General features: G+C 42.2%; 1 protein-coding gene across 6 annotated transcripts in view; it reads left to right on the forward strand.

The window, feature by feature from the left end:
• Positions 1-25,001, forward strand: part of tenm2a (teneurin transmembrane protein 2a) — a 151,526-nt gene that overhangs the window by 24,816 nt on the left and 101,709 nt on the right. The window contains exon 3 of one of the 6 annotated variants that reach the window (XM_062425620.1): positions 1,497-1,547. The exons of the other annotated variants lie outside the window; for them this stretch is intronic. Coding sequence (XP_062281604.1) covers positions 1,497-1,547 — 51 coding nt within the window. The remainder of the gene's footprint in view (positions 1-1,496; positions 1,548-25,001) is intronic. 6 annotated transcript variants of the gene reach the window in all.

Raw genomic sequence — 25,001 nt, forward strand, 5'->3', positions numbered from 1 at the left:
TGTGTGTGTGTGGGTAACTGAAAGTGAGAGCCTGTGTAAGTGCATGTGTGTTACAGTAAGAAGGTTGGAGGCATTAGAGTCTGATTGAGTTTTCAGAGAGCAACGTGGGGTGCGAACAATGGTCTAACAGAATTAGTAGCTAGTGATGAATGGTGTGTGAGAGCGGCACTGACAGCCAGCTTTCACAACCACACACGACTGTGGGTGTGTATGTGTGTGTTTGTGTGTGGGTGTGTGTATGTGCGTGTACGCCTACATACCTCACCCACTGGTTCAAGGACTTTTTGTCCATGCAGCGAGAGCCATGCGTCCTGCAATGAGCAAAGTAGTAATGGACACACACGCGGCATGTATCTATGGATGTATTTATTTGGGTTAAGCCCAGGGTTTGAAAAATGCCTTCCAGTCAGGATGAGTAGAGATTATTCTGTTCAACATATTGACCACAGTGCTCATACATGCTCATACTTGCACGAACACAAGTCAAGTCAATGAATAGTGAATAGTGATGAATAAGAAAAGGCACATTCACAATCCTCTTTTATTTATTCCTGACTCAATAAAGACATTGTTGGACTGGAGTTGCTATTGAAGTGAAGGCTGATAAAACGCACACATGCGCGCACACACACACAGATGCATGAGAGCAGTGTTTAATAAAAACCCTGGGATATTGATCATAGTAGATGGATGCTAACTCACACTAAAGGGAGGGAGCCTGGAGTGATAGAGAAAAAAGAAGAACAGGAGGAAGGTATAAATGATGAATAAAGGGGAAAGGAGAGATGGGGGAGGGATTTCTAAAGACTTTTCATATTCAGCCAACAATGGGGACATTAAAAAAATGTTTTATTGTGCATATCTGTTGGTGTAAGCAACACAGCTACTGTGGTTGTATCTGCAGCAAAGACCCACCAATACAAACCGTATTATTATCAGGTAAAATAGAGTCACAGGAGTGTTGAATTATCGTTGGCGTCAGACTTGTAACTCGCTGACGACAGTGCTGCTGCCCTAATAGGGAATTTAGTGAGCCATAATGGCCTCTCGTACCATCTTCAGACCAGCCAGAGAAAGAGAGAGAGAATAAGAGAGAAAGAGGGAGAAGGAGCACTGTGAGCAAATTGAGAATTCTCCAGCCAATTATGAGTGATCATATTTTCCACTGCATGTTGCTGAAACCAGTTTGGTAATTTAATGGTTTGCTCTTTGCTTCCTAATGAATGCTGGATGTATCACATAGAATGGAGGAAGATGAAAAAAGGTGGATGAGGAGAGGGCAGGAGGCCGCATTTAGTTGTTTTTTTGTTTTCTGTCATAATTTATAAAAGTTGTTTCTTTTTTTTGGAGGGTTTCTGTGCTTTTATTGTCCACTTTCAGTTTTGGTTTGATTTGTTTCAATTCTCCAACTCATCCTTCTTGGTTTGTCATAATCTGTTTCTTTTGTTTCTTTTCCCCTACTTTTTCCTTTCTTTCCTCAATTCCTTTTCCTCCAGCTTACCTAGATGATGAGGAGGATGAGGATCCATTTGGAGACTATGTTATCAGTAAGTCACATCTGACTGTAGCCTTTCTTAGTATACTCAGCCCACTTTACATCTATCTGTATGTGATTGTGTTTGATGTGCTTTTGTGTTCTCCTCTGTGTTTGTCTGTGACTTACTGTTTTTGTCTGTTAGTTGATATCTGTATGAAAGAGGCTGTTACACACAATGCAATAACTTAAACTGCTCTCAGCAGAGAGAGTACAACATTATCCATGAGTCCATTCAAAAGGCTTGCTCTTTTTGAAACTGTTATTGCACATATTGTTTTATTATTCACGTCGCTACAATCCAATCGAACCATTACATTTCCTTTCAGAGTACTCTTTGTGTAAAGTTGTCAGGATGTCGGTGTTATGTGGGAGATAAAAAAGAAAAGAAAAGTATAATAATTGGTTTCTGTACATTACTCTTGTGTTTCATCTGATACAAGACGAGGCCATTGCTCTTTTTCACATGCCTCATCTACATTTACGAGCTCCTTTCATTATGATCTCCTGTTCATTAGCACACGTCCAACTGGTTAATCTCTTTGCACTTGATCAGAGGAAATTTCCCAGAGGGTGCGTTTTTTGTTTTTTTTTGTCTCCCTCCCCCGTTATTGGAAAGTCAGCCGTATTTACTCGTGTCTCTGAGATTGTTTGTCTCTGAGTGTGAATTAGTGTTAATGTTTGTGTTATTGGGCTGTGGAGTTTTCATCTGTTTTCATTAGTAAGATCAGAGTGGTAGGAGTGAGTAAAAGAATATAGCGGAGAAGAAGGAAAATAAACCCATGCGTGTGTTCCTAGGCAATTTTTTTTTTCTTTTTCTTTTTCTTTATTGCACTGTAAGCTTTTTGGCTATTGTACACATCATGTACATCTTAGACTTAGTACTTTCAGGTCTTAACCTTTCAGTAAATAGAAAAGAAGTAAGACATTCATGCACATGGCAAGAAGGAGCTGAGGAGATAATGGAGCACAGGTTGTCTACTCGTGATCGTGTAAAGGTTAATCTTCTTGAAGCACTTTTGAATTGATAGTTAGAGGTTGTATTCATGTATTACTGACTCAAACTTACAATTGGACTTACGTAAAGTACATACAGTATGGATAAACTGATAATACTTCCATGGATAAAAGTTAAAAAAGAAAATATGCAGCTCAAACAATACTTAATTAGTTCTGACCTACACATGTACTGCATATGAATAATAGAGACAAGTGACACTAAGCCTCATGAGTTCAAGTGCTGTTAATATAAATTCACAGACTTCGCTCTCATGGTTAAATTTTATGAGGCAAAGTTATGACAGCTGATATTTACTGATATTAATTTCCCTCTATGCCTTTTTATTACTTTCTTGTCTGTGGAAACACATCAGAAATATATTATTTGCCCTGTACAGTCTACTTGGTTTTGGAGAGTAAATATTCACAACTAACTTGGAAATTAAAGTCTCGAAATACATTTAATTTACAATACAGCATCTGTACAATAACTGCAGAATTGTAACATCTGAACCCTTCCTACGTTCTGATGGAAAGGAACCAATTGGACTTAAGATGTGACACACAAGTCCTGTTTGAAAACTGTATAACGATATGAACTGACAGCTCTTCGCTGATACTGATATAGAAGACCACTATCAATAGCTGAAGTCTGACAGCTGTACTAATCAAAAACCCTCATTCTCCTACAACCACTTTTGCAATTATTGAAGCAATCTTTCATTTTGGTGTATTTTAAATTTTCAGCGACATTCAACATTCCATCAAGAGCTCCCTTGGCTGTCATGACAGGCTTTCTAAATTTATTTCCAATTTTTATTCCAAAAGTGAAATAATGAATACTTAGTTCTCTGGAGGAGTTAGGTCCTAGCATGTACAATTAAATAGTCATGTTTCTGTTTAATTTAAATATACAGTCCTGTGCAAATATTTCAGGCACGAAAAGTAAAGTGAGGATGCTTTCAAATGTAATACTCATCATTCTTATTCATCAGCTTTTTCAACAAAGTTCAGTAAACAGAAGAAACCTAAATGAAGTCAATATTTGCTGTGACCACGCTTTGCCTGCAAAACAGCAGCATCAGCCTACTTGGCACATACGTTTAACAAAACATTTTGGAGAACTTGCAACAGTTCCTCTGATGATTTCTACATCGTCTTCTACATCTTAGTCTTAAAAAAAGACCACTCACAAAAGAATACAGCATCTTAAATGTATAGTTCCAGTCAAAAGTTTGAACACACCTTCCCATTCTCTTGATTGAGAAAGCAGTCCAAACATTCGACTGGTACTGTATTTCTGATGCATCATTCTCCTCATGAACTAAGCTGTCTCACATATAGTTATTCTGTTTTGAGAGGAGGATTAGGATTAGGGTTAGCTTCACACAGCCTCCATTGGTTGAAATATATTCAGACATTACAATTAGAAATAAAACAAGCGGTTTCCTGACAGCTAAATGGTTAAGGTGCATACCACATAACTGCAACTTCTGTGCTTCAGTTCCAGCTGGGGACCTCAAAACCTTCTCTGTGGGGGTGTTAAACTTTTTTTGTAATAAACACCTCAGTAAATAAAGACCAAGTATCTGACCTTCTATATATATCGTTATGTACAGATGATGGAGGGCACCTTGAGCTGTAATGGACAGTCTTATTGATCTTTAGATATATTGTCTAAAGAAGAGGGTTTTATAACACCATTTGGCTTCTTACATTTATAGTATTGGGCTTAAATCAAGTGTTTAATAGTGTGTAAAAGCCAATAACTGCTAACATTTTTAATGCCTGTCAATTAGATAAATTCATATAAATGTTAGCCTTTTGATGCCTACAGATTCCTTGAAAGGTCCATCATTGCTAACTCATATTTTCCAGTCCAAAATATTTCTAATTTATGTAATTGGTGGAGCTTTAAATATTGACATGTTTGATTTGAATATTTGATGTAATGTAACTTTAGAAATGCAGTGAGCTGGTGTCAAACAGTGCTGTATCCAAATGTGAAGCTACTGTATGCAATGGAGCATTTAGGAATGAAACTGGGAACATTTAGGTTTAAGTGGTTCGTGTAAGGTATAAATGCACCAGGGGAAACATTTCTGCTGAAGTTTAAGTGGCTCTGCCAGATTGTTTGTGGTGGAAAGATGCTGAGGTATGTGAAGACATAAAGTTTGCAATCCATGTGTTTTTCATGACAGCAAAAGCACCATGTGACAGGGGAAACAATGTGGAGATTGCTGACAGATCACAAACCACATTTATTGTGTGGAAGTTAGGAGCCATAGTGTCCCAAAGAAAAATCCTCTGGGACAATTAGTGGGGGAAATAAAAAAAAAAAGGACGAGCTGTGGTGAGCAGAAGAGGGTAATTTTCATGACAGCAAATCAGAGTGAATAGAGAAGGAAGCTGTGGGACACCAGATATCATTCAGAGGTTGTTTTTTCAAATTTTTAGAACGAACAGTTCCAGCAGCTGTCACTTTATTGTTCCAGGATACAAATAAAAAAGAAATGAGAATCAGTATCATCATTAACAGAATGGGATCAACTGTGTGGTTAATAAACCTTCATAGTGCCTTTTTAAAAATATATATTTTTAAAATAGACCACATCTAGCACATCCTCACCCTGTTCTCCACTGTCTGTACATAAACATGTAGCAGCTGTGCTTGGCATTCAGTGCTTCCTTCTCCAGCAGAGTGATTATGACAGGCTGATTGGTGTTTTGTTTTCTTGGGGATGAGAAGATCAATGCGGGGCTGATAGCAAGGGCTGGGCCGGCAGAGGAGAGAAAGGATAAGAGCGAGTGAGGATGAGGCCTTGTCGCTTTCGAGTAGGAACCAAGGATCAAGAGATTTGGGGGGGAGGAGAGGATGGAGTTAAAATCAGATGATAGAAAGAGGACAGAACAGGGAATGTGGGGAAGATTTTAAAGGATTGCAGGAGAGGATGGAGAGTGATGGATAAAGAAAGAGGGGAGCTAAGGGGGCGATCCAGCTTTAACAGTACAGTAGACGAGATGGCTGAGGATTAACATTCTGTGACTGTCTGCGAGCATTAGGATAATCTCTGGTGTCCTGTGGAGCACTATGGGGAGCCCACCACTGCCATGGGGGTTGAGGCCTACCACCAGGCCTGTCACTGTGTGTGCATGAGTGTGCGTGACTCTCAGTCTAGGTGTGGCAGGTGGAATAGAGGTGCTGATTCCAGACCCCCGCCACGTAGCACTCTGAGCAGCTTGATGGATGCGCCCCACAGGTGGCCCGAGGCAGGCGTGGCAGAGGCGTTTTCAGTGTTATGATGGTCCTTAGTCCAGAGCTAGATTATCTCCCACTCTCCACTTTTCCCCTATGATTTAAAAAGAAAATCTACAATCCAGCATAGTAACTGCACACGTTTTCCCTTCTGTACTCAGTGAGGAGGAGTCACTGGATAGCTCCTTAGAGCGTTTTAATCCATATTGATTTGTGCTTCATGCTGTCTCATCGAATGGAGCCCAGCGCCGCGGGGCACCAACACAGCACGGCGAGGCATGGCATGGCATTGCCTTGCAAGTCTCTGCTGCGCTGGCCAGTGTTTGTTTGTGTTTAAAATAGACAGATAGAAAGAGATTACCTGTTACATAGATACTAGCTCAAAGCACATTTTTACAGAGACACAGCTAGGTCTACATATAACTCACACACACTTATGTCATTGTTTGGTATAGATTAAAGGGGCACTTCAGTTATTAAAGCCCTGCTCACACATATAGACTCACATTTGCAGGCTCTCTCTTACCTCTAACAAGCCTGAAGCTTGCAGGCGTGTTCATTGTTAAGCACATCATTTATATACTCAGCTTTGATTGTACATTTATTCTCTCCCACTGCCACTTTTTCCTATCCAAGTCCTGGTAGCTTGTTAAAATGTTTTTTTATTGGATTTGGAAGCTGTTATGATCAGCTTTTCCCCTGTGCTGTCTCAAGTACTTCATAGTTATACATGCACATGGTTAAGTTGTAGACAACAGCAGCGCTTCTTTTTCCACTTTCACAGTTGTGTATAATCCCTAATAATAGTAATAATAATTTTGATGAGTGAAATTTGTGGAGTAAGCTTTTAATATACAGTATATCTAAGATGAAGAGCGTATCAAACGTATCAAATCAAAGTATAAGACATAGATCACAACACTTCTTGTATTTATGACATTTCAATCGTGTACATTCGTAAACCTAACCCCACTGCTCACTGTGCTCACTGCATGGATACCAAGCAAAGAAATTGACATGGATTAAAAGCAGCAGGAGAAAAAAAAGAAAGTAAGAAACAGCAGCAATGTCAATATTTCTGTTAAGACAGTTTCTTTTCCACTCAATACTTGCTTTAATAGGTTGGCTTTGTTTTTCAGGGAGTCAAATGGGAGGAAAGAGAATAGATGAGTAAATCTATACGTGAGTCTCTAACCTCCTTTTGTTTTGCCATATAATACTGAAAGCTGGCTAATCATCAGACAAGTATCTGAGTTTATCTTCCATCTCCATAACCGAGCGTGAAGACAGGCTGGCATTTTAGCTAGTTCCAAATCTCCCTTTCTGAACCCTTTCCATGGCTAAGCCAAGGATCATTTGTACAGACAGTGAAGCTCAAGCCCAGAAAACAGAGGAATATGACTGTTTGGATCTTCATCAGCTGTTTTGGTTTTGCCATTTTCCTGATATCTTGACTTTTCAAATAGGTGGATGAGGAGTGTTTGAGCCTTCACTCCTCTCTCTCTTGTAACACCAAAAGCTTGTTCCGCTTTATGCAATGCTGTACCCGTCCCACCAGTGACAATCAATAGTACACCCCGGTCACCTTTATACCTAATCAATAGGTCAGCCTAGACTACCCCAGCATTTGTCCCCAGTTGTCCTTTTGCAAAGTCATAACTATCTATTTTAGGGCAGACAGCAGCAAGTCACTGTAATCAATAACAATGCATACACTAAATCCCCAACTGATCTCTGAGATCTTAGATCAGTTGCTACTTTCTTAATAGATTTACATCAACTAAAGTCTTTATTTCTAAACCTTTGTTTATAGGAAAAACAAACAAACAAAAATGAACCACTATAACCTTTACCTGTATGTACATCATTGCTACGGAGCAACACAATCACAAAAACAGTAACATATATCCACTTTTAAGGACGATATCCACCCTCAAAAGCGTACATCAGCGAGCATAACAAACAGAGCTGTTTTGGATTAAAACAATCTGTAGCCTTGTATCAATTTGAGTGACATTTTGCAGGATTACCACACCACTTCAGTATTGCTGTTAGTTGAAAACTCTTACTGGAGATAAAGAGACTGTCCAAATCCTGTTCAAACATTCTTGCATCAACACTTCAACTCTTACACACCTTTTACCAGAGACATTATACAAGACACTGTATTTTACAAAATGCTATAGAAAACCTTCCAAGGGAAGATGTGAGTTTATTCAAATGTATATAGCTGTCAGACATTTCTTATCAACAGTACCCTAGGTTGGATTGAATTAGTTGTAAAGTAGGCCTTAAGTAGCTTTATGCTATGAATATACAGCTGTATTAGGTAGGAAACTCAATACAGCATTATTAGTATTGGGATCAGGATATAGGACAAAAAATACTTTTCTTAAACTTAAAACCAAAGTTAACTTTATTACCCAAATCATCACTCCGATGCTTTATTCAGGGCTGTGCATCTTATATCACTGCAGGTCAACAGGGTTTGACTGAAATGAGATACAGTCATTATTTTTGAAGTGATGCTAATTATAATTAAATGTTTTAATTAACATTAAAACCTTGTCGTTCAGAGCACCACTCATTGTGTAGTTGGGAAAAGCCTCGGTATCCTCATGTGCCTCTTAAAGAATCTGCTCTGAATATAAATAAACACTATAATGAATTAGAAATGACAGTTAAACTGTAGTATTCCTCATAATACCTTAGCCATTAGACACCGAACTGGCCAAAATCAAGGTAACATCTGTCTCATCACACTGATCAAATGTGATGATATTGGCACTTCTTGTCCTTCTGCCACAGTCATCAAGTAACCTTTCACTGCACACCTCAGCAGTGGTATAAATCAAAAGCATCCATCCAGATCAATATTAGTATGCTCCTGTCACATCTGGGAGTAATTAATGCAACCCAGCCCGCCGAACCTATTAAAAATAAATTGACCAATTGCAGATCAGTAGGCAGCTATTTCTGTTCAAAGACAGATGAAACATGACATTGCAAAGTATAACACACAGGACAAAAAAACAACATCACTTTTTTCTTTTAAACAGTGAAATTCTCATGACATGTCTTTATCTATTCAGCATTATCTTATTTTCAGTCCAAGTCCTCTTGTATCTTGTCATGAGTCTACATATTGGTTTTACTTACTTTTGAGTCTATGCCCCTGCTCTGTTTTCTTGTTCTTCTCTCATCTTTCAAGCCTTTTTTTGTGGGTGAGCAGCATTGCAAGTTTCATCATCTGTGTTGTGGACCTGCGGTGCTAAGATCACTTGCGTGACCGCACTACTGCCACAGGACATATCTACTGCATGGCTACTGTTTGTTTTTTATTTTGTTTTTTTTTTACCATATTCCATTCTGTTTTTTCCTCCAATATAACTTGGTCCCACTTGGTCTTCAACAATTTATTCTCATAGTTTGTGTTTGCATGTGTTTGTGTATGTTCTTGTGAGCTGTGAGAAGGCAGAATAAGATATATCTGACCCTATCAGAATGAAAATGTCAAGACTAGTACAAAAAACATGTTTCTCTGCTCTTTAGATTCACCTGATCTTTTAGCCTTTTGCTCCGGCAATGTCTCCATGTGGTTTTGTTATGTGTGCACATGCTACTACCTCAATCACTGCTTTTGTTGTGTTTGTTCGTGCTGAAGTTTGCGCACACATGCAAATCTGTGAGTGTGTCAAAGACAAGTGTTTGACTTTTTGAACAGATCTCAATTCTGCCTTTCTTCTCCACTCTCTCTTTCATTCTTTTGTTCTGCTGTCTTTCAATTCTTCACGCATCTGCTGGATCTGTTCAGTTTTTGCCACCTAACTAAAATTGATCATGAAAGCATCTCAAGGCTCTCTGTGGCCAAATATAGAAGGCAATGTCTGTCATTTGCTTTTTCAATTCATTTTCTCTTGCTTGAGAGAAAAAAACAGGAGTAGCGTGTGCGTGTGTGACATTGGCCGTGCTCGAACTGGCTTTGGAAAATTGTGCCACATACACGGTGTTGCACACAACCTATACGCACACACACACACACACACACACACACACACACAGAAATGTTCATGCACACAGAACCACACACGCATCAGTTAACAATTAGACCCAAGTGTGCTTGACTCTGTATGTTAAGGACCCATCCAAAGATTGGTGGTGTGGGATGAGAGGTACGAAAAGTGAGAGATTACTCACCCTTTCCAATATGCCCACGCATAAACACACAGACACACTCACAGATATACACACACACACACACACACTCTCGCCTTGCCTCTGTCATGTGATTAAAAACAAAATCCTTTTTTTGCGTTTTCAGGTCCACACATTTACACTGTGACACAGCGAGGTGCATGTTATGAGCCTAACTAGCTCTGTTGCAGTGTCACATAGCCAACTCCCTGCCTAATCAGGACACTTACTCACACATACGCACACGCATGCACAAACACACACACATGTACACACTTTGCAGAGGCCATGTGTTGGGATGGTGATAGAGGGTTGGCAGTTGGCAGACAGACAGCAGACGCTGTTCTTCGACATCAAACGTCTCAGAGCAGAATCTCACTTTCATGCCTACTCTCTCTCTCTCTCCGTCACACACACACACACACACACACACCGTTATGCACGCACAAACACAACAACGCACATTTCCTCTGATCTCACTGCCAAAACTCAAAGACTTGGAAGGACTAACACACACATGGACGGGCACATACACAGCGACATATACTCAAGCGCTAAAAAGTCTTGAATTAAATTTCGTCAGCCACTGTTGAAACCGTCTCTGTGAGACATAAGTACAAGTTTCATGTGCGGCTTGAAAATGATTCAGAATATATATTTTTCCCCCTCTTAACACTGAATCCAGTCAAGCATCATGAATCTTATCTACAGCCACAGACAGACATAAGAACAAACAGGCACATGCAGTAAGAATACATTGCATAAAAAAATGAGTTCATATATTTAGAGGAAATTAAATTCCAAGGAACTCTTATAATATGCACAGATGGGTGACAAATTAAAAGAAAACCCTGACTAAACGAACAGAGAAACATGACGAATGCAGATTCTTTCACGTTGGGCTCGAGGGGTCACTGAATGGTTTGAGAGGTATGAAAATGAAAACTCAAGTGAACACCTGTGGGAGATTTTGTACATGTTAGATAGCATTCTCCACCACTGTTATCAACAAACCAAATGAAAGATTATTCTTTGGAGGAAATGGTGCTCATCCCTCCAATAGAGTTCCACAGATTTGGAGGGTCTATGCCAAGGAGCCAATCAGGAGAGATAAGTTTGTAAATGTAAACTTTGATTAATTAGATCAGAAGTTGGTATCGACTCCGTCAGAGAGATACCTGGAGAGAGAATTAAGAGTGATGTAGACGTCCTGATTAAACTTTTGCTTAGATACGCTGAATAATGTAATGGTCTCTCTTATTCATGATGGATGAATGGTAACAGACAGTGATAGAGAGTGGACCTAGACAACAGACAAGATGGAGAGATATCGCGCAGATATGATTGATAAGATGAAAAATGATTCATTGACTCATCTTGACCCAGCGAGAGCTGCAAATTGAGCCATGGGTGGCAAGCCGGCGAAGGTGAAATTGACTTCTTGTGTCTTTTCTGAAAGTTTAGAGGAGGACTTGATTTTATGTAGATAAATTGGAGCGAGGAGAAGAAGTGAAGTGGCTGCGGACATTTTTCCAGAATGCATTTCTCTTTAATGAGCTTTACAGCATTGGTGTAATCACATGGGAGTGAGCTTTAGCCACTTCTATACACACACACTTGCTTCCAATCATGCATGATGTGTGTGCAACCACCCACAGATACACTCAGCACATATATACTGCCTTCACCTTGACAGTAGGCTGACTTAAGATGCAGTATTGATTCAAAGAGTAGCTGCACTCTGCGTGTGTTTTGTGTGGGTCGGCAAGTGGTCCATATACGTGGTATTTTTTTGTGTGTGTTTTTCTTCATGCGCGTGTGCAACCGGCCTCTCCTCTAGAGGAAGTCGGTCGGCCCCTCTGCCCTTCAAAGTCATTTGGAATTCATCTGCAAGCCTGACCCTGACAGCTGTTTGTTTTTCCTCTCCAGAGAGAGGAAAGGGAATGGAGGGATGGTGAAGGGGGTGTGGTTAATGAGTGAGCAAGTGATAGATATCGGAGAGGACAGAAGAAGAATGGAAGTGAGACTTCGGGAAAACTTGAGCGAAATGGTAGAGGGCTGTTTCTATTCCCACAGTAGTGGTCTCAGTGCTGTTTGGCTTGTTGAGCATTTGAGACACACAGGACAATAAGTGGTGCTCTGAATGGCTTCCATTAGTATCCCTCATAGACCACTAGTTTGAATGTGTTGAATCTGTGCAGCAGCATGAATGCGAAACAGGGTGAAGCAGCATGAAATAAAAGGACACGCAGCTCAGTAAGCAATCCCTGGGTGTAAATATAGGTTTTTCATAAAAAAGTCAAAGTGTACTGTTTAAGTGTGTCATCTGGGATCAGCACAGTAAAAATTTTAAAGCCTCTTCAGTTGAGAGTGATGAAGAGGAAGCCCGGTGGGATGGAGAGGTTTCGTCTTTTGTCTGTGTTCAGTGTAGGTGTAAGCGGATGAGTAAATGGACACAGAGGAGCGAGGAAGGATGCTGTGAGATGATGTCTAGAAAACAGTAGCGGAGGACAACAGCACCAAGAGCGGGACAGGAGTCATAGGTGAAGGGAGAGCAGGAGGAGGGAATGAGAGTGAGAGGAGGCTGGTGATTGGATAAATGGGCGGACAGGAGAGGTGTCAAGGGAGAGGTGCTATCCTATTTTTACACTTCTCCTTCTGGGAGCCCCTATTCTCCCGATCTATCCATCATAACGACAGAAACCCCCAAACTCACTAGTTTTTCCTTTTTCCTCCCCCCGTCTTCTATCTCTATTTTCATGCACGTTGTATATCATTTTTTTCTTTTTTTTTTGTTTAGATTTAAAGGGTGTCTAATGTAAATGAATTAATAGAGTTTACGTTCTACGCCTCTCGCACAGAAATTGCTTATTGACTAACAATAACTATTTTAAGCAAGCACAATTCACTCAGACAATGAGCTCATAGACACACACACACACACACACACACACACACACACACACACACACACACACACACACACACACTCACTCCACGTCTAACAGCACTCCCCCCCCCTAAAGCTGATTCCTCCGCTCACAAGTTTTGTGGTCTTCCTTGCATTGTCACAAGCAATTAATTTGGCCATAGCTTGTGTGTATTGATCTGTGTGGCATAGGCATTGTAATCTATTCAGTCTGGTAAAGAGGCAGCATTCATGCCAAGTTAAGAGCCAGCACACACACATACACAAATTCATACACACACACACACACACACACATTCCAGCTGGAAATCAATCCCTTGTTTCCTTGGAAATACATTAATGCTTTCAAGGAGCGCCGCTGATTACTTTGTGCGCGCACGTCTTTGTGTATAATTTTAGTTTTTGTCCTCAAAACTAAAGTGAAATAATGATTCAGGATGTTTTTTTTATTGAAAGACACTAAAACGTTTCCTTTAACTCTGAATTTGAGAGTTTCTGTGCTTCTGTGTGCTTTTATGTCACACAAGAAAAAACACAAGTTTTGTATTTGTTTGTACTGCTCTGTTTACTTACCCATGATAGGTTTGTTGCAGCAATGCTTGTGTGCATGCTCTTTGTTGCAGTCCAATTAAATTCCCTTTAGAGGGATTCATCATCTTTAGCAGGCAGAAAAGAGAAAATTACAAGCCCATCAATCCTTGTGTTTGATCTAGCTCTCCCTTTCTCCCTGACCATCTTGTGCCTTCTCTATTGGACATATCCAGGGCTTTATTTACCCGGTTCTCCTCAGGCCCACCATTTCTGTTCTATTGGGAGGTCATTTGTCTCTATGTTAGAGCTGTCGTTGTCCCCCCGCTTGCCCTATCTGGCTCCTCCAAACCTCTCGGTTCCTCATCATCATCCAGAGATGTGAGCGTCTGAGATTTTGCAGGCTGGTATCGTTTGTATTTGCGTTTTTGCGGCCATTAAGGCCATTTACATTCATGTATGTCTCTATTGGTCTTGTCTGATTGCACCCATTTTTTATTGTTATTAAGTGAATGTATGTTTAGCATCTAGAAAAAGTGCAACAGGGAGCCCATGTGGAGAGTTTTACACTCCACCTTGAGGAAATCAGAAGGGTGCCATTTATCACCAATCTTGTTAAAGCCAATGTTTTGTGTTAATAATTATAGCTGTACAAACAATGTGTTGTGTAAACTGAATGATGTATGACCATGGTCAGGAGTTTAAGGCACTTAGCAGCTAGTCCCCAGCTGTGGCAGCTTCACCTGCTTGCCAATCACAGTGAAAAGAGGTAGGATTTATACTCTGACAGGACAGTAAATGCTGCCTGACAGGATCAACTAGTAAGAAATTATATTGACTTTAAGCTGAGAGCTGGTAAAGGAGAACACCTGTATCCAGAATGATTTGTTTTGGAAAGGTTTTGGATTCAGTCCCTTCAAATTACAACCACAAACACTTGTTGTGGTCATGTTTTGGACCTGCCCTCCTTCATGGCAAGATGTTTGGACATAATAATCAGTTACCTGAGTGGATGGTCATCACTGTTACTGACGATGAAAGCACAGTTTGTGGCAAGCTGGCACCAAATTGCCAGTGAAATGATTAGATTTTTACCCCCTTAAATTTGTGATTTTTGAAATTTCTACAGAAATTTGACTGCGCAGATAAATTGAATTGGCAATGATGAGCCTGCCCTTGTGCTCACAGTTGATTTGATTCGGGAGTTTGTTTTGGCACCACATTGCTGTGATTCATTCAAGTATGTTACTTGATCTTGAATCAGCACCCATAAATCCCTAAATAAAAAGTGCCACAGTGATTTACTGAGGTCTGTTAAACCAGATTGTTTCCTGACTTATGGCAGACGCATGCAACCGAGAAAATGTGATTTATAATTTAAGTTCGATGGTGTTCCACATATTAGTCAGAGAAAAAGACACAAATGTTTGACAGTTTATTTTAAAACCCATTTTCAAAATGTTTCTGTTTATTATCTTAGTTGAGTCAGTCGCCATATTAAATGAATAGTTTGGGGGATTTTTAAAAATATTTTTTTAAATGTTTGATTAAAATGTATTTTTTATCTCTTTTTATAGCCTGGTAATCAAACAGATGTGAAGTGTGGGGTTGATATACCTGTCAATCAATCTAGTTTTGTATGTGCGTGTCTGGGTGTGCCGCACTGACAATGTTCTTTGCCATAAAAGACATTTGAGTATTCTCGGAGATATAAAGGTCAAGATATGAGGTTCCCTGCTGAGGAGAACACTGTAGAACCACGACGGATCTTTGCTCTTTACACTGCGAGGCGATAACCTTCTCTCACTCTCTTTTATTTCACCAAATCCCTCCTTTTGGCATCTCATGAAACACAACCCATCTGCGTGTGTGTGTCTGCGCTTGTTCGCTCAAGTCAAACAGTCAGATGAGCGTGGCGATGAAGGCGATTTAATGTAGCTGTGCTCGGACGTGTGTGTGCTGCAGTGCTTAAAAAGCACATTTGAATTTGTGAGCCCCACAAAAAATTAAGAGAAAGCACTCAACCTCCCTGCACTCAAAAAAAACAGCCTCAATCCCCTCTTTTGCTTTTTAAATCAGGTTTTACACACACACTCCACTGCTCCCTCTATCCATCCATCCATTTTTTCTCTCCAAATTCAAAGATTTCAATGATATCAGTGGCGCACAGAATTATGCCCACAATCAGCTGCTTGGAACATGTAGCCATACCAGTGTGCTGCATACTCTCAACTTACAGTAGACTGATACATATTCTGTCTTTTAAAGGTCCAGTGTGTAAGATTTAGTAGCATTTAACTGAACAGACTTGGCAGAAATGGAAAACAATATTCATAAGTCTGTTTTAATTAGTGATATTATTATTAGAATAAGCTGAACATAAGAATAGTTGTGTTTTTGTTAGCTTATAGCCCTTTATATCTTCATAAGGAGTGGATCCTATTGCAAAGAGGCCACCATGCTGCACCACCATGTGCAAGAATGGGCAAACCAAACACTGGCTCTTTAAAGGGCCCTTTACATTTTTGTGTGAGTTTCACAGCCACTGTAGGTTCTCCTCCATGCTTGGAAGGAGAGGGCGAGGGGAGGTGTATTAGTTTGCTTGCAATCTGCAACCTCACGGCTAGATGCCACTAAATCTTACACACTGGGCCTTTAAAACAACATCAGTATTGTTTTTGACATACTGAGCAAAGGATTTCTCTCTCTTATTGTTTGATGTAATGCATGTGTTGCAAGCTTTGTTTTCCATTGTAGTAAAATTCAACAGTGTGAAAAGCCTCCATAGTCACTTTTGGGAAGGAAAACATATGCTAAATGGTCACATCTCTCTCTCTCAGAACCATAACTGAACCAGGCTTTACCTGGTGTGTGCCTCAGCCTGTGTGTGCGTGCGCCTGTGCATGTTTGGCAGTGCAGAAACCCCTAACCCACTCTGTGCTTCCCAATGTCCTGTCTCTGAAGAGCAATGACCATTAAGCAGCTGTTCACTTCTAAAGCCACAGAAAAAAATGAGAGAATGCAAATGAGTCTCGGCATGCGCCAAAACTTCTCCAGAGGGACACACTGTTAGGTCAGAGACACACAGAAGCGAATACAGTACAATATTTGCACTGGCACATGCATTTACACACGCACGGTTGCACATTTGCACACACATGCAGCTAGGTTACATTACGTAGTGCAAGGAGTATCAATTGATCTTGCTGTAACTACATTTCTTTTTGAATTGGAAAGCGAAGGCTTTAGAGTCCAATACATCTGATTAAACAGACTCAAGGCACAGACTTCTTCTACTGTAACTACCTGTCTCATGCAACGCACCCTATTTGTGTTACAGTTTGATATAGTGCTTTTCTCTTACACTGTAATTGTTTGGTACACATTCTATTAGGATGTGAGTGTTATTACAAAGAAGAAGAGGATCATGCTGTGCGCCGAAACAAGGACATTGTTCTAAGGACACTTTCAATTTGTTCATAAAGCAGCTCCTTTGTGTAGCTGTCCATGGTGCTGAAACCACTCTTGAAGGTAAGGGGAGGATAAAGTCGGTAGGGGGTGTGGGTGGGGTGCATGCACTATGTTTTTTGTGAGGAACAGCAAGCAAAGAACACGCTCCGTTGATCTGACTTGAATGATTTGTCAAGCGCATGAGTGTAAAAATGTCAACAAACGACCGAATGAGACAAAAAAAGAAAGAAATGCTCAGAGAGGCTTTTGTTAAGAGCACCTTTTCTGCTCAGTTTTAAGGTGTGCATTACTTTCCTCTCTCGTGATTATTGTATAGCGGAGTCAGCCACTTGGTAATGAGAATGTATGGTGAAAGGTATAAAGCATTTGATGTTTGTTTTTTTTCCCGTGCCCTAGTTTTATTTATACTCAGACTCAGAGCAAGCCAACACAAGTCATTCTTTGGCCTGCGGATGAAGGAAAACTTGTGATTTTTGTGCTTTTGGGCATGCATGTATGGCCTCTGCGTGCACAGGTGCATGTGCGTGTATTCCTTGTGCTCCGTCCCTAATAAGAGCTTAACCTTATTAATCACATTAGTGTGCTGAGGGTGGCTCTGGCGACACTCACACACATACTCCCTCAGACACACAAACACACACTCAGACATGCGCACACAGGCGGAGGCATGTCAATCTGTCATTAGTTAATAGCTCATTAGCACAAGGTGATTAATTACTCTGGCAGGGTGTGGAGATGACAAGGATGGAGGGGCGGGGGGGGGGGGGGGGGGGGGGGTGAAGGAGGAAGGAAAAGGGCCGTGGAGACAACAAGGCCTTTCGCTGAGGGAAAAGTGCAAGAGTTGGGGGGAGAGGGGGGAATGAAACCTCCTCTCACTTCTCCGAAAACAGTTTCACCACTATCGATTCTGGAATCTGAGGACTACCGCAAGGGCCACGCACATGTGTGAGTGTTAGTGTGTGTGTGTCCATGCATACTGTAGGTGTGCGCAGCCCCCTCTCCTGGAGGTGTTTTGCTGGGCTGTGTTTTTTTCCTGTGTCTCACGGGGATCAGCTGTAAAGGTTAACTAGTCTTTTCTTAAGCTTTCAGCCTCATGACAAATGACCATGTTCAACCCACGGGGGCAACTCATAGCACACCTTCCCTCTCCATCTATTCCCCTCCCTCTCTTTGCTCCCTCGCTCTCTCTGTTTCTCTCCTCCCTCTCTCTCTCTCTCCTTTCTCCCGCTCTCCCTCCCTAGTTGTTTCACTTCAGGGAGCAGGTAGAAGGAGGAGAAACAAGAAGAGGTAGGTGGATGAGAACAGGTAAAAGTAAGGGGGAAAAGAACAAAAAATGCATCGCTGAGGAAAGAAATACAGTGCCAGGCAAAGAGTAAAAGAAAAATGGAGGAAATACAAAATAACACATTTAATTAGGTGTGTATAAATCGACAGCTTGCAATTCAAACTCTCTTGTTGCAGTTTTAGAAACCCAATATCAACCTGAGAGTGTAATTGTGAGATAAAGAAAAAGTTGGGAGATTTGTAGATTGAGTAAATCTGTATAATGGGCCTAATACACAGAGGTTTTACTTGATCTCATACAGTTACCACTTCACCTTAGTCTCCATGACCTTTCCTCATGCTCTCTTTCTTGTTCCTTCTTATATTTTAACACATTCTGCTTTTGTTAACATCCTTTTTGTACATCCTCTTTGTACATCCTCATGCCCTCCACACAAAAATGTGCAGATTTAATGGAAACTCTGATGAATCAGGCTCAATGGGAGCTTCTATGCAACCCATATGTACACCTTATATATATGCTTATAGAGATATGCCAGGTATAATAATGCTGAATGGCATTGATAAATAACCTGCATGAGAAAATGTATCACTTTGTGTTCACATGCGTGTGTATGTACACGTGTACGTGGGTAGGGGCTCATGCAGGTGTATGTGTACGTGTGCATGATGGAGTATTACAAGGTGTTGTCAAGAAAGCAATTTGTTTCTGTCTCAGATGGGTTTTTTTATCATGAAAAATCGACGTGAACCTCATCTAGAAATCCAGCATCTCCTCCTGAGCTCCCGCTGATTCTACCTGGGCCGCACTCTCAACTTTAATATGATGAAGTCATAGCTGCGCCCACCCCCTACCCCCCTCTACCTCTACCCCTCCATCCTCCCTCAGCACCCACTCTGCTGTAAATCTAGTGTATCTCTGTGTATGCAAGTGTGTGTGTGTATCTAGGGAGCGTACCTGTCCGTGTGTGCGCCGCTCTTGATCTCCACATACCTATGTGTGAGCATGTGCGCACGTGACGACACATACTGACCGTGTATGTGCATGCCGGGGTGCCAGGGAGGTGGGTGGGAGGGAGGGAGGGAGTGGGGGGGGGGCAGTGACTCGTTGAGGATGATAGATAGCATCTGAGAATGTCACATGAAGAGGTAGAAAATTAGGCTGACAGCGGTCCTCTGGAGTGGTGGCTCGGGGGTTGGCCTTTAGTGTTCCTCCACTCCTCCCTCTTCACTACAGAACACACTACACACACCTGCTTTGTGTCAGCTTTTTTCCCTCAGAGCAGTTGTTCTGTACTTGCTGCTCAGTGTGTGTGAATGCATGTGTCTCACTCTGAGAGCATTGTCTACTTCTATTTCTGTGTCATCGGGTATCAACGTTCACTATCATAATGTATAATGAATCTTTATCTTTGTTCAGTATTGGTAATGCACAGTTTCCTTAAATGCATAATGTCTGATACTGAACACTGATCAATATATTTAATATTATAGGATTATGTTAATATTGCATATGATATGAAAATGAGATAGAGATGACCTCCGCCTTCTGGTTGATGTGTGACAAATTGTCTGCCCTCTGCTGGTCACTGTGAGGATCTTCACTCACCTGGTGACCTGACATCTGAAATAGTGACTAGACAGAGTGAGAGAAACACACTTTTATGTTGCACTAGCTTTATAATATATCTGTGGTCATCACAGTGTTGTTATTTGTATGCCTTTTTTTCCCTCTGGAAATGAAAATTTTTTTAAAAAGGCTTTCTGCTTTGTCATTTCTGTGGTGTTGTGAGGTCGATGTTTTCTTGTGCTAGTGACAAGAGTTTTGTTAAAAGCATTGTTTCTGTGGCATTGTTCTATTCTATTTAGGGACATTATGTGAATGTGAGTGCGCCCATGTGAGATCTGACATATTACTGGCTACATCGCCGCAGTGTCCTCTGCCCTTCCTCCATCCCTCCCTCCCTCCCGCTCGGCATCTCCGCTGAACCGCCTTGTCTTTTTCCCTTTTTCCCCTCAAACCTACTTTCCTCTCCTTCCTCCTTGCCTCATCTCCTCCTCTTCTCTCGCCACCCACTCCCTTGTGTCTCCTCTATCACGTTCTATCCTTTCCCCTCCTCTCTATCCCCTTTGCCTTTGATGTGCATGCTTTGTCACATTCCCATGATTCTGTCACTCTTTCACTCTCGAGCGCTCGTGGGCTCCATTGCGTGCTCCCGCCCTTGTTGCCACCTCCTCCTCCTCCCCCTTTCTTTCTACCACTACGCTTTCCCTCTTCCACTGTCTCACCCCTACCCCTTTTTCTCTCCCTTTGGCTCATTCGTTAGCTCCCGCCGTCATCCTTCCTCCCCCTCCATCTCTGTGGTGCGGTGCTGCTGGGAGAGAGAGAGAGAGAGAGGAAGAGAGGGAGAGAGCGAGAGAGCGAGAGGGGAGAGAGAGAGAGAGAGAGAGAGAGAGAGAGAGAGAGAGAGAGAGAGAGAGAGCACGCGTGTGTGTGTTGAGTCTGCTCTCAGTCTCAGCTGTGGCCAGATGGAGGATGGAGCCGCAGCCACATCTCTCCTTCTCTTGTGCTCTGCCTGCCACAGGCTGAAAGGCTCTCTTTTTCAGTCTCAGTGTTTCCTCATCCATCCGTTCCCCTATGCCCGTTCTGGCCTTGATCTGTGACGGATTGAGCAAAAAAAAAGGGACTGAGGACGAATAACAGGAAGGAGACAAAAAAGACCTGCAGTCTCCAGGAAAGGGAGGAAAGCAGTTGCAGAGCATTGCGCTCATCTTTTTTTCCCCCACTGTGTTTTGGTGTGTGCCGTTCGTCTCTGTAGTGCAACAGCTACACGTGCGCAAGTGTGTCGATCCACACCGCTTCAGCGTGTGCGTGGAGTGTGTGTGTGTGTGCACGCGTCTCTCGGGCTCCTGCTCTATCCATCTCTCTCTCTCTCTCTCCTGCACGGTGCTCCGGCACTCAGCTAGCGGATTGTGCTTCTCAGAGCTCACTGCAAACAGACGGAGAGAGGGGAGAAAAAAGAGAGAGAAAACAAGAGTGAAGAAGAAGACGAGCAGCGAAGGAGAGGCGACAGAGAGCGAGGACTTTGACGAAGGGGGGAAAACAGGCTGCGAAAAATTGAGAATCAAGAAAAAAGGACTCTAAAGGGAGCAGAGAGGAGTGGAGTGTGGAGGAGAGGAGATAAGGGTAGAGGGTTAATCAGAGAGAGAGACGAGTACGGAGCGATGCATCACTCAGGCAACACAGGAAGAACCAAGACCCTCTCTCATGAGACAGGTAAGACCCCTGGATACTTCTTTGTCACTGCAGCAGTCAGATGGCATTGTGCTATATTCTCTCCAGACAACAGCAACAATAGAGCCTCGCTGTAACTTGACTGTAACCCATCCCTGTCTTCCCTCTACTGTGGATGGACACACACACACACACACACACACACACACACACACACACACACACACACACAGACACACACACACACACAGAAACCCTAAGTAGCGCACAGGTCTTGAATTATTTTTTTTCCAACCTTTACATCTTAGATTTTAAAGCCCTGCTTAAGTGTAGGTTATATACACATATTTGAATTTGAGTGTGCGCGTGTGTGTGTGTGTGTATGCGGCATGGATGGTGGTGATCAAACGGCATACATCTGAATAGAACGCTGCTTTGATGTGCGTTTGAAGTTATGATTGGCATCCGTGTATGCCAGTATGCACTGTACGTGAGTGACTCTGCGTGTGTGTGTGTGTATGTGTATGTGTGTGTGTGTGTTTTGGTCATCAGTTTGAGGTTTGGGGGTGTGTGTGTACGAGCGCGCCCTTGTGTGTCGGCCCCCCAGCTTTCTGGTGAGCACGTTCCAATTGACGGTAATTACAGTGATTGACAGGTAGCTGATGGCAAGAAACGGACGGGACACGAGTTGCCCCTTTTCCACCTCAATCCATAATTTATTCATGTGTGTGTTCCTCAATATTTACAAGGTTATTTAGAGGTATTTGCCTTTCTAATTCAATGCAGATTAATTGATTGAGTATTTCCATGTGGTGTGGATTTAATTTAAAAATCAGAATGGTCTGATTTGTTGTGAACTGTGCATATTAATGTGCAGGTTATTTGTGTACAGTAGGAGGTTTATATTCCCTTTTGTTTGGTGGAAGATTTTGACCTCGGCAGAAAAGGTTGAGAGTGTCTGCAGTGTGTATCCGTGTCCGTGTCTATGTGTGTATTAGCATGTCATATAATAGTTGTTTGATTGCTTTGTGGGTGTGAGGGGATTGCTAGCACTCGTCAAGCTAATCAAACAGTTCCCACAAACAATCACAACGTGGCACACATTCTCTCAGCAGGTCTGACACATCTGCCTCCTATCTGAACAAACATGATGAATTTACATGCTAGACGGGTGTAATATGGCTTTTTCTAAGAGAGAAAGGCAACATTGTTCAAGGATATACAGGCCTTTCACACACAAACACACACACACACACACACACACACACACACAGAGATCCTCACCAACACCAACACGCACACATCTGTTACACGGAACTGGCCCAGCGGTGGATAAATGTGCCTTTCTGATTGCTGCCACAGACAGGACGTGATTGGCATGGCAGACCAGGGAATTAGCCATGGTTTCCATGGTGACTAATTAGGAGGGTCCTGACTGGTGGTTTTATGAAGACAGATGACAGATCGGTGGTTCACTTCCTGCTTTACAGAGCGGGTGGTCCCATTGGCTAGCTGGACCCCCTGCCGTCTGAGACAGACAGACACTCTGCAGGCCACCTTACACGTGTTCAGCTGTCACCAAACATGCAACCATCAAATCAAATTAAATGTTATCCTACCCAACACACACCATGTTTAACTTTTTTTTCATTAAAATGGGTTGGCATGTTGTAGGGACTGTGCATATCTGACTAAACACACACTTGTATTTTGGCTTCAACTGATGGATAAAAGTGCAGTATTTCCATTTTGTGGCAGCCACATAGCTCTTCTATATCCTAAATCCACCCCAGATATATGCACATTTAGACACCAATTCTGTCTTTTTCTTTGACAATAAACAAGTCAGACATGCACACACACTCATGCTGATCATGTAGCTTTAGGGCATGTGAGAGAGAAATAGGTGTGATTGGGTCCATCTGTGGCAGAGAAAGAGAGGGAGAGAGACACAGACAGAGAGAGAGGGAGAGCTCCATCTGTGGACACCTGCCCTTCCTCCAGGCTACCGTCCCTTTTCCTCTGAACTGCCAACAAGATCTGTGGTTGCACAGGTGCGCGTGTCTGTGTGTTTGCACAGACGCGTGTTCTCGACAGTGAGCGTGGCTGATTCGAGGCACATTCACAAAAAGTACAAATCAAAAGCGCTCGGTGAATGATGTGCGATTGCTATTTGTTCCATTTTTAGTTGGTTTTAACTTGAGGCTCTAATATGTGTCAATAATTTGGCTTTGAGTGTATCTGCAGTTACAGTATAGGCCTATTTTGCCGTATACATTTTCACACATCAGAAGAAAAAGCGCTGGTGCTGGTGTTAATAATATCATTAACGATACTACATTACATTAATGTGTTCCAGATTCAGTACCTTATTATTCTTATTTACTGGCATGGCTTACTAGAACGCTTAAATGGAAAGTAGCCATCGTTTTTATTATTAGCCACACCTGTGCTTTTCCTGCTATGACTAATCCAAATGTATGCCATGAAAAAGATCTATTATCCTGTTCTTGGTCTTTAAAGAAAATATCATGCTCAAGGTTACTTCTTTTCTTTTTTTTTTTACTACTACTACCAAATGATACTCAGCACCATGTATAATTGATGCTCCTGAACGCAAGCAGTCTAGCATGCGACACACTTTTAGACAGCTTAAAAACATACTGCCAGAACAATTGGTGATAACAGGTAGAGGAGAGTAAGCTTTCCCCTTCCAATTCATTCACCTATCCATCCTGCCTCTCTCTCTCAGTCAGGCACCAGCTCCACCTAATGGCCTCTGCAGGTACTGATACACACACACACACACACACGCACGCACGCACGCACGCACGCACGCACGCACGCACGCACGCACGCACGCACGCACGCACGCACGCACGCACGCACACACACACACTCCCTCTCCTGTACTGTCACGGGCCGACACGCGCACCTACGCTTTGATTAAAATGGCCAGAGCACGATTTCATTTCACCACAATGAGCAAGGTAGTTCTGAAGCCACTAAGATAATGGCCATGATTCTGTTGATCGGACGCTATTTATTGGAACCCAACCCCTCGACGCAGGGGAGCAAGGCGGAGGGGAGGAGAGGGCACGAAAGGAGAGGTGATTGGAAGAGGCACAGAGTGGGAGAGAGAAAAAATAGCAAAGCGATTGAAGAAGACATGCGTGTCACGGCTAAACAAATAAGCATGTGTGGGAACAGATGGTAATAAAGTTCTCTGTTACAAGACTAGTGGCTCGTGCACACACACACAAACACACACACACACACACACACACAAACACACACACACATTCACAAACGCCAACACACACAGACCCACACATGCACAGCTTGATTATGCAGAGTATTGGGCCGTGAGTCATTAAGACTTTGCCTCAGTGAAGCTGACTCGAAAGTGAGCAACGACAGTCATCTACAAAGGCCGGTCACGAGCAGTCATCTCTTTCTCCATTCCCCGTCTTTTACTCCGTCCATCTGTCTCTGTCTGGTTCTCTCCCTCTCCCTCTTTGTTTCCACCTATTTTGGCCTCTTTACCAACTCCTCTCTTCTCTCCACCCAC

The sequence above is a fragment of the Scomber scombrus genome, chromosome 9 (assembly GCF_963691925.1).
Source record: "Scomber scombrus chromosome 9, fScoSco1.1, whole genome shotgun sequence".
In the NCBI taxonomy this organism is placed as follows: Eukaryota; Metazoa; Chordata; class Actinopteri; order Scombriformes; family Scombridae; genus Scomber; species Scomber scombrus.